The sequence below is a fragment of the Scyliorhinus torazame genome, chromosome 14 (genome assembly GCF_047496885.1).
Source record: "Scyliorhinus torazame isolate Kashiwa2021f chromosome 14, sScyTor2.1, whole genome shotgun sequence".
NCBI lineage: Eukaryota > Metazoa > Chordata > Chondrichthyes > Carcharhiniformes > Scyliorhinidae > Scyliorhinus > Scyliorhinus torazame.
The window spans coordinates 105,120,380-105,131,123 of record NC_092720.1 but is presented as its reverse complement, the minus strand read 5'-3'; the positions used below and the strand labels follow the sequence as shown (position 1 = coordinate 105,131,123).

General features: G+C 43.5%; 1 protein-coding gene across 1 annotated transcript; it reads left to right on the top strand.

Moving 5' to 3' along the window:
* The first annotated feature begins 1,948 nt into the window (after positions 1-1,948).
* Positions 1,949-6,578, top strand: LOC140389932 (G-protein coupled receptor 55-like). Its single transcript, XM_072474589.1, has one exon. The coding sequence runs from the start codon at positions 2,410-2,412 to the stop codon at positions 3,412-3,414; it is 1,005 nt and encodes a 334-aa protein (XP_072330690.1). The 5' UTR covers positions 1,949-2,409; the 3' UTR covers positions 3,415-6,578.
* The last annotated feature ends 4,166 nt before the right edge of the window (positions 6,579-10,744 follow it).

The following is a 10,744-nucleotide window of genomic DNA, read 5'->3' as shown; positions in this document are numbered from 1 at the left end:
CACCAGTATCTGCTTAACAGGGGCATTGCCTCGAGCAGGACGACCAGCAACATCCCCAAGGGAAACGGGCTGGTGGAGAGGGAGAATGGGAAGGTCTGGAGGGCTGTCCAGCTGGCCCTTCGGTCCAGAAATCTCCCGGCCTCCCGCTGGCAGGAGGTCCTCCCCGACGCACCGCACTCCATTCGGTCACGACTGTGCTCCGCCACTAACGACACACCCCATAAATGTCTCTTTGCCTTCACTAGGAAGTCCACGTCCGGAGTTACGCTCCCGACATGGCTGGCAGCTCCAGGACCCGTTCTCCTCCGTAGACAGTTCGACTCCACAAGGCGAACCCATTGGTTGAGAGGGTACAGCTACTTTACGCTAACCCGCAGTACGCCTACGTAGCGCGCCCCGACGGCCACCAAGACACAGTCTCCCTCAGGGACCTGGCACCAGCTGGTTCCATCTCCCCCCCCCCGACTCCCCCCCCCCCCCCCCCCCCCCCCGCCCCCCCCGGCGCACCCCCCCCACCGCAGCCTCCGCTCCGGGACAATCCGTCCTCCCCTTGCTCACGCCCGGGGATGAAGAGGATTTCGACACGCTCCCGGAGTCACCGAAGACCAAGCCGCCGCCATTTTGCCAGCTGCTGTAGGAGGCCACACATCTCAGTGTAATAAAGCCTCAATTACATCCTACTCTTGTCTTTGGGTAATTGATCATGCATCACCTCCATGATAGGTGAGCTTGGTGAGGGAGTATATGGCATCCACAAATATATTTGAAGCTTTACAAGACCCGTAGATGTAGCAGGGGCAAGAGTGCATTATCAGCCCCCAAAACATTATGTTAATTTAAATTTGATAAATTTCTGTTGATGTTTTTGCTTTTAGTTGCAGTGCCCCTCCTTTAAAGGGCCGTCAATTTGTTCATTCCTTTGATTGTTTCATTGGTTTGTTCAGAAGAGTATAATAGAGGAATATCCACTAGATCTGACTACCAAGTGGGGCTCAATATCACACCTAATCTGCCTCAGACCTTTCGTGATCAGTGGACACTGGGGGCTGGGGAGCACCATCACTCCCGGGAATGATATTATTGTTTAATTCGTTTAGTTTCCTTTTGACATTTTAGTTTAATTATAGTGCCAAGCCAGGGGCTATCACCCCTCTCATTTTTGCTTAATTTATTGATTATTGTTTTCTTAAAAGAGTACAACATCCTGTCAGAGGCTTTTTCAGGCTAGCAAAAAATATACAAAGGTTTTTAAGTTCATAGAATCATAGAATCCCTACAGTGCGGAAGGAGGCCTATTGAGTCTGCCCCGACCCTCTGAAAGAGCAACCTACTGAGGCCCAATCCCCTACCCTAACCTCGTAACCCCACCTAGGGGCAATTTAGCATGGCCAATCCATGTCTGCGTGGGTTTCCTCCGGGTGCTCCGGTTTCCTCCCACAGTCCAAAGATGCGTGGGTTAGGTGGATTGGCCATGCTAAATTGCCCTTAGTGTCCAAAAAATGTTAAGTGGGGGTTACTGGGTTACAGGGATAGGGTCCATACGTGGGCTTCATTAGGGTGCTCTTTGTAAGGGCCGGTGCAGACTCGATGGGCCGAATGGCCTCCTTCTGCACTTTAAATTCTACGATTCTATGATACAGAAACAACCCAACCCAACCTCAAAGCAACTTCTCCCCCCAGCCACCCTCCCCCTCCAGATTTAAGCCCATGGGCCCAAGTTTCAAAATGCTGTTTATACACGGGAGGCGTCAAACCCAAATGTAATCCTCCTCCACTCTGCTGACAGACGCACATTTATATTTTCCAGCAGGGGTCGCTGGAGGCTGGTCGTCAAGTGTAACACTCTCAGATTGAGCTCAATTAGCCAAGCACAGATAGCGGTGAAACCCTGGGCCTGTCACCTCTGTGTGAACCAGCACCACAAGGTGGCTTCATTCGCCTCTGAGAATGTCATTTTGACTATTTTTAAACGCGTTTCCAGTAAAACGTCAACGATCAGTGGGAATCAACGAGTATTTTTATTTGGGGTGAAAAAAGCCATTTTCCCACTCATCACAGGAAGCAGCTATTTCCCGGTGACTTAAACATGCCACTTTATTGATGTCACCACCCTGACTCTGAGAAGCAGATGGCAGAGGCGGTGGCGGGTATGGTAATGTGCCTCTAGCATTCAGAGCTACTCTGCAAAGCAATAAGGAAGAATCGGCATTAGGGTGATTGCTTTTTGTGAACGGAGGGCGTTGGATTCATTTTGATGTAATGTTGACATGTCTGGATTTGGCGAGAGGAGGAGAGATAGAGACTGACGACAAGTTTCACCATAAAGTAGAACTTTGCTGAACCGTATTCGGGGCAGATTCGGACGCCGTGTCTCAAAGCACACAACACAGCCCTCCTTCCGGCTTCTCGATGGCAAGTATGTGCAATTTAAGCACGGCTCGCTTAAACCAGTCCGATTTCGTGGAGACATTTCAGTATGTGGTGCACATACCAGCATTCATCCTGGGACTGATCATTAATTCGGTTGCCCTCTGGATACTCTGCATCAGATTGAAGAAGTGGATGGAAGCTACGATCTACATGACCAACCTGATTGTGTGTGACATGTTTCTGCTCTTCTCCCTGCCTTTCAAAATCCATGCCGACAAGGAGGGTGGAAAGTGGTACCTGGGATCAATATTCTGTAAGTTTGTGGAGTCCCTGTACTTTGTCAACACTTATGGGACAATCCTGTTAATCATGCTGATCTCGCTGGATCGGTACGTCGCTATCAAGCATCCTTTCCTGGCACGAACTCTCAGATCTCCGAAGAAAGCCATCATTGCCTGTATTGTGATGTGGGTTTGCATCTGGTCTGCAAGCATTCCACATTACATCCACTCTGACGGTATAGCGGACTATTGTTTCACACATTTTGGTCAATTTTGGAAAACGGGTAGAATTCCCCAGGCTATGGAAACTATATTTTTAATCTCTGCCACTACTGTGATGTTCTGTAGTGTTCAGATCGTCAGAACATTGCAAAGAGTGGACGAAGAGAGAGATGATATGAACATGCGCACATCTATGAATATTGTCTATTCAAATCTGGCGACCTTCCTTCTGTGCTTTACACCATATCATGTGGCCATGCTGCTGTACCTTTTAGCAAAGCAGTGCTTTATAACAAAAGATTACTTAGCACCTCTGCGAATCTTTCTCCAGATCTCTCAGTGTTGGGCGACCATGAACTGTTGCCTGGACGGTCTGTATTACTATTCAATCATTAAGGAATTTTGGAAAACAAAGATTAAGAGAACAGACAGTTTGAACTTGCAGAATTCACCTGGAGATCATGTGCATGGATCAAAGTATAATCGTCTATGCCGGCCTGTCTGCAGCAATGAAATGGAGGACTGTGGATACTGTCAATGAAACAAGTCCCATGATGAACTCACGTGATTACATAAGCAATACTTTGGACACCGAATTTTAAATGGTGGAAAATATAAAAAAATTTTGGGGGGGGGGTGCAGCTACCCAAGAGGTAACAGATTTTTTTTAATGTTTGCCAAGTTTAACATAAAAGAGATGCTAGCGTTTGACATGGTCACCTCAATATTAGCAGCAGATCCAATGTGAATATTTAGTTTAGATTGACTGGAAAACCAGGTCTTGGGGAAATACTTTCTTTGAATTGCAGGTGGGATTTAGGCTGCATTTATATTGACACTTCCTCAATGTTGTTGCAAATTGTTTTGCATATAGTTAAATATTACCATATAACTGAAACCAGACAAGCTCCCAGGAACCCATTTCATAATCAGTTTTATTTCACAAAAAGTGTAGCCTAAATCTATGCTATGTGGATCCCCCAGGCTGGAGGAGAAGTCAGAAGAAGGCACGGTGGCAAGGTGGTTAGCACTGCTGCCTCACAGCACCAGGGACCTGGGTTCAATTCTGGCCTTGCATGACTGTCTGTATGGAATTTGTATTTTCTCTCTGTGCATGGATTTCCTCCGGGTGCTCCAGTTCCTTCCCACAGTCTAACAAAAGTGTAGGTTTTGTTGATTGACCATGCCAAATTGCCCCTTATTATCCAAAGATGTGTAAGGTGGGTTGCAGGAATAGGCCGGGGGAGTGCCCTTAGGTAGAGTACACATTAAGACGGTCAGTGCAGACTCGATGGGCCAAATGGCCTCCTTCTGCACTGTAGGAATGCTATGGTCCTGAGAGTTACAAGGCAAAAGGGAGCTTTAAATATAAAATGATGGAATGTAATAATTTTTTAAATGGTAAGCAGAAGAAATTATACAGAATGAAGGTTCAGATGGTGCAAATAGAAGGCATGATTGAGGAAAGGATAGCAACAACATGGGGAAAAAAATTAAAGCTTTTCAGTAAATTCTTCACAAAAGTATTTTTTATGTATGAATTAATACATTTAGGAAGGTAGAAGGAAGCTACCTTCCTTCAAAATGACATTTTACATTGACATATTTTAAAGCAGAACCAGGTTATACTGAACCTATTAAACTAAATTAAATGAACTAAGGGACAAATCAAAGGAGCAGCCCCTTAAAGGTATATTGCACTAAACAAAAACAAAGGAAAGGAAACTTACGACATCAAATTAAAATGAGATTAAGGAAGTTCTTTCCAATACCCCATCCCTGTGGTGCCCACCGGGCATGGAAGGCCTCAATGGTGCCAGCAGACACTGCGTGTTCCCTCTCCAGGGATATTTAGCTGCAAATATAGCCACGTTAGAGGGGACAGACAGTTGGGCTGGATGACCCCCTCGATTGCCCGCTGCCTGAACCTGTTGTGGCAAGCTTGGCCAGGCCCAGGATCAGATTCACAAGGAGGTCGTCATCCTTCCCTGCCCCTCTCCACACCAGATGCCCATAGATCAGGAGCGTGGGACTGAAGTGCAAAAACAACTTTGATAAAAGGTTTTCAAACAACTGAAAACATGAATTCCCATGGAATTTTGAAGCAATATAGCTAAACTATAACTTAAAAAGAAGGAAATGATAAAGTTTGGATGAAGGATAATGGGGAATATAGAAAGTGTAGTAAGTAGAAGAAAATAGAGATTAAAAGAGCTGAAGGAGAATCTGAAGGAAGAAGAGCAAATAACCTTTTAGAAAGTACAGGAATTTGTCAGGATTTTATTTAAAATGAATCCCTAATGAGAAAGTGGGTCCATTCAGGAATGAAAGTGAGAGTCTAATTATGGAGGATGAAGAAATTCTGCAGGTAACAAATAAATATTTTGCTTTAACTTTTACAGGTCATGATGAAAATTAAAATCTAGGTTTGCTGAAGGAGGATGTAGAAACTGAAATAATTAACTGTAGATAAAGGGATTGTTCCTGAAAAAAAGTGGAACAAGATAAATAAGTCAACAGGTTCTGGTCACACACACACCCCTAAGCTAAAGAAATACGTCAGAGAATAGCAGAGATTTGGGTCACAAGTTTTGAATCTTTGTTAAGTTGTGCTGTGGGGCTGCAGGTAACTGACGTCCATGTTCAAAAATAACAACTTACATTTATATAGCACCTTATTGGCACAGTGTAACACCCTAAGAGGCTTCACTGGAGCATTATCAAGCAAAATTCGCCACCGGCCAACATGGGGAGATATTAGGATAGAAAGAAAGGATAGATAAATAGAGGAATTGAAACAAAGTTTATCTGATGTCAGTTGTAGATGAACTCTTAGAATTCATCATTCAAAGACATAATTAGGAAACATTTAGAAATGCATGGGTTAATGGTGTTCATCATTTAATCTCCTTGCCGCTGTAGGCATTGTAACACATTGCTGCTGCTATTCCATGGGAATTCCTCAATCCCATTGTAACTTTAGATAAAATTGCGTTCCTGCCATTTCTCTTGAGCATCCTCTAATCGTCCACTGAAGTTATAGCAGGAGGGATTCATTATAGAAAGTTGACACAAAAGTGTACCAAAAACATGGGGCTGGATTCTCCGGAGCGTATCAGCAGCTAGATCTGGGTGCTCTATGCTGCCTGCCTACTAGCTCCCGGCCAAACAGAGGATCGGTGCCCGTTTTACTCCATTTTATCTGTCGTAAAACGTAACCGTTCCCTCGCCGGTGTGGGGACATAGCCTCAAAATCGGAGAATCCAGCCCCATATGATGTCAAGCAAGGCTTCACATGGGGCGAGACAGCTGGTTTGTGATGCAGAACAAGACCAGCAGCGCGGGTTCAATTCCCGTACCAGCTTACCCGAACAGGCGCCGGAATGTGGCGACTAGGGGCTTTCAGAGTAACTTCATACTTGTGACAATAAAAGGTTATTATTATTATTATTACAGTCAGGAATTGCACATAGATGTGTGAGATTATTAATATATTTGTAATGTGGATATTGTGATGGCAATGACACCAAAACAGTCAGCATTCACAGTCATTATGCCACTGAGACTGACAGCAACTTCTGGAGTCTGCACATCTTCAGAAGGTAGCCATGATGTGGAGATGCCGGCGTTGAACTGGGTTGAGTACAGTAAGAAGTTTTACAACACCAGGTTAAAGTCCAACAGGTTTGTTTCGATGTCACTAGCTTTCGGAGCGCTGCTCCTTCCTCAGGTGAATGAAGAGGTCTGTTCCAGAAACATATATATAGACAAATTCAAAGCTGCCAGACAATGCTTGGAATGCGACCATTAACAAGTGATTAAATCTTTACAGATCCAGAGATGGGGTAACCCCAGGTTAAAGAGATGTGAATTGTGTCAAGCCAGGACAGTTGGTAGGATTTCCAGTCGGGGAACACTTCAGCAGTGAAGGGCATTCAGCCTCTGATCTCCGGGTAAGCGTTCTCCAAGGCGGCCTTCAGGACACGCGACAACGCAGAATCGCCGAGCAGAAATTTATAGCCAAGTTCCGCACACATGAGAGCGGCCTCAACCGGGACCTGGGATTCATGTCACATTACATTCATCCCCCACCATCTGGCCTGCGAAATCCTACCAACTGTCCTGGCTTGACACAATTCACACCTCTTTAACCTGGGGTTACCCCATCTCTGGATCTGTAAAGATTTAATCACCTGCTAATGGTCGCATTCCAAGCATTGTTTGGCATTTTTGAATTTGTCTATACATATGTTTCTGGAACATACCTCTTCATTCACCTGAGGAAGGAGCAGCGCTCCGAAAGCTAGTGACATCGAAACAAACCTGTTGGACTTTAACCTGATTTTGTAAGACTTCGTACCATCTTCAGAAGAACAGTGAAATGCAGAAATTGATGTCAATGATTCTGGACTCATCCAGAGCGTGCTGAAGATCAACTGCAATCAATGGAAATCAATGAATTGACAAGGACATCCACTCTTAAATGTTAGCATCGCTTTAAAAACTCCTGGAAACTTACATCCTGTTGAATGAAGTGCAACTGGGTTTTTAGCAGCACAATAACTTCACAATTACGGCTAACCATCCTCACTAGCACCTGACAACTTTCACTTGCAATTGTTGAATATCAAATTTTTCACAATGAGAAAACATGCCACACAATACATTCTTCTGACATTGACTTTTTAGTTTAGATCTTAATTCATGTATTTAGCTAGCAAAATTGCAATTTATTGGTGACGCATATGGACTACTTTTAACTTCTTGTTTGCTCATCTGCATGCTGACATCACTGCTGCTGCACCAGACTTAAACCAGCAACAGGAAAAGGGTTCACCACACCAAAGAGATTGCAAGATATTTGTGAGCAGCTTTCTTCAGGGTCTTTGGAAAGTGTCACTAATTTGTCATTGACTGCACAATTCAGACCTACATATTTGTGCTCTACATCACAATAATGATAACATGCACCCAAAATAATTCATTTATTAGGCTTTTGAGTTAGTTGCTTCACTGTAATTTTTTTGATGAAGGGGTTGCCATTTTCGTGGTAGGAGGCACAGGGCCAGCTAAGCAAAACAAGTGGTTTTGGGGTGTATAGAATGGGTTAAAGCTCGAGAAATCGGTTTCCGACCCAAACCCGCCTCCAACTCACCCGAGTCTAGTTTTAGCTAAAGTCGAACAGTGGGCATGCAACAATCCAAAATAAAAAGATGCTGGTTGTGACAGGGTGATGAGGCAGTGAACCTCATTGTCAAACAGCGTTTGGGCTTTCGTAGCTCCTCAGCCTTGTTTCCTGAGCCTTGTGGAATCTGGCGACCTCTTGGTGGCAAAGACTTGTTGGATTCAAGAGAGATGCCGTTCACACTCTTCCACTTGATTGAAGGACCTGCCTGAGGAGGTCCACGATCAGGACCCACATTCCAACAATCTTTCACCGCACCCTCCCCCGGCACCCTCCTACCTGAGCCCTTCAATCTCTCCCAGGGCCCGCCACGAAGGCCCAATCACCCACCCGTGTCAAGATCTCATATCCTTTTGCCTCAGGACCTGATCTGATTCTCTCCCTGGAGGTCAAGCCTGTAAGAAGTTTGGCCACAGCCTTTAAAATAACAGCTGCCACTCTGATGCCAAATGGAGAAGTTTATATTTTCTAATTTTCACATGTATGTTTGTACTCTTTAAGATGGTTCACTTTTGATCCCAGTAATTGAATCAAGTATTTTATGTTCATATGTGAACAGCATGAAATGGTTGAAATGCAAAATTCTCATCCTTTTGTTCGTTGCTGCCAAGGGCCTTTAAATTTTGTTCTTGTGTTCATCATTCAGTCTGAAACTCTGAGAATCAGTGAACAGGTTAGTGGCATTTGGCTATCAATGGACAGCACAATTTGATGTTGCTTCCATTAATGATTGGATGGAAGCTTACAGCTCTATAATTTTCCAAATTAGATTTATCCTCTTACCTTATGGATAGTTTATACCTGGATGACCATCTGTATTGTTCATGCAATATCTATACTGAAAAGGTTGAGATAGAGTTACAGCTAGCTTTGGTGCGCATAACTTTGCTGTGTCTAATGCTTTCAGCCAATTCTTTATGTCATGTGGAATGAATTAAATTGGCTGGTTAATGGCATCTATGTTTGTGAGAATGAGGCCAAAAATGATTATCCACTTGGTAGCCATCAACACTGGACACTCAATTAGATAAGCCTTTGTTGCTAGTATGCTAAAAAGGCAACCTTCCTAGGTTAGACCGTATCTATGTATATTGATTTAAATTCGAGACAAGTAGTTATTTTGGTAACTGAGCACTTTATGAGACAAAAAAGGCGACAGGGTGGCACAGTGGTTAGCACTGCTGCCTCACAGCGCTAGAGACCCGGGTTCAATTCCGGCCTTGGATGACTGTGTGGAGTTTGCATTCTCCCCGTGTCTGTGTGGGTTTCCTCCGGGTGCGCTGGTTTCCTCTCACAGTCCAAAGATGTGCAGGTTAGGTGAATTGGAAATGCTAAATTGCCCCTTAGTGTCCAAAAGGTTAGGTGGAGTTACTGGGATAAAGTGGTGGCATAGATAGATAGGGTCGGTGCAGACTGTAGGGATTCTATGATTCGATGAAGTTATATTCCTGATCACACCCTCTGCTAATCAAACTATAACATTTTTACATTAGACCTTACCTTCATTTTGAAATAGTAAGTGCCTCCCTGTTCAATCTTTTGTTGATGTGGATCCTAATTCCTCACAAATTATACATTTTCAAGCAATTACATTTTTTTAATCAAAGAAAGTAAATATGCACATTTTGATGTGTATTAACTTTTAATTATTACGACAGTATTTTCACAAAAATATTTTGCAAGGTATTAAGAAAGTGTGTATTAATGTATATCATGACAAATCTAATATTTTATTGCCCTATTGTGTTTTGTGAATAAAATAGATTTTGCAAAGCATTTCTTGGGTTGTGGCATTTATGAAATGTAATTTAAATCTGTCTTCCCACGTGGTACAAGATTTTGACATTGTTCTTCAGTAAATAAAATGTTATTTAAAAGAACCAAAATGTAGAGCTTTCTATTAATGGGTATTCATCGTCATCAGGCATCGGAATGATCTTTGTGGTCTTTTAAAGCAACTGCCCAATGAGACAAGTCTTTCCTTCTCTGCTGCTTACTTCATACTCTATACCAAACTTTCACTCAATGCCCCTCATTTACTCATTCCATTTGTATCTGAACTACTACTGTAAGAGACGAGTAGTGTCAAGATTTCATCTCTCAAGAGTATTCCCTAAAAATCATTAAGAGAAATGGGATGGGGGGGGGGGGTGCCACTGCTCTCCAAAAGGCTTATAAAACAGGTAGGGAAGCAAGATCTTGAAGCATAAGCTGTGGTTGGAAAGAAAAATTTGAAGACACGTTTGGATGTGGCAAAGAGGATGCCTTGGAGTCTTTCAGGAAGTCTGGGGCAGTCATGAAGAGAGAGACAGGAAGATCAATAAGTTGACGGAAATGCATTTACATTTTGGAGATTGGAGGGAGTTGAGATCAGAGTAAGATGCTTATGTGTGCAATGTCCTAAGTTAATATTAAACCTAAACTTTTCAGAGTGATACTTGCACCAGCAATCAGGCAGGATTTATTAACTGTCCTTCGAATCATTTTGAATTAACTACAGTTCACTCTGTGGCCACCTAAAATGGCCACCCGCAGAGATCGATGGGAAATGTGGCCAAGCCTGAGCACAGACAGGCTGCAGCCTACAAATATACAAAGCTGCAGCTCAGACTTATGCAGAAACTAACATAGGAAAAAGGCCATTAAAAGGCCATCCCGGACAATGGGCTCCAGGTAGAAACTGACA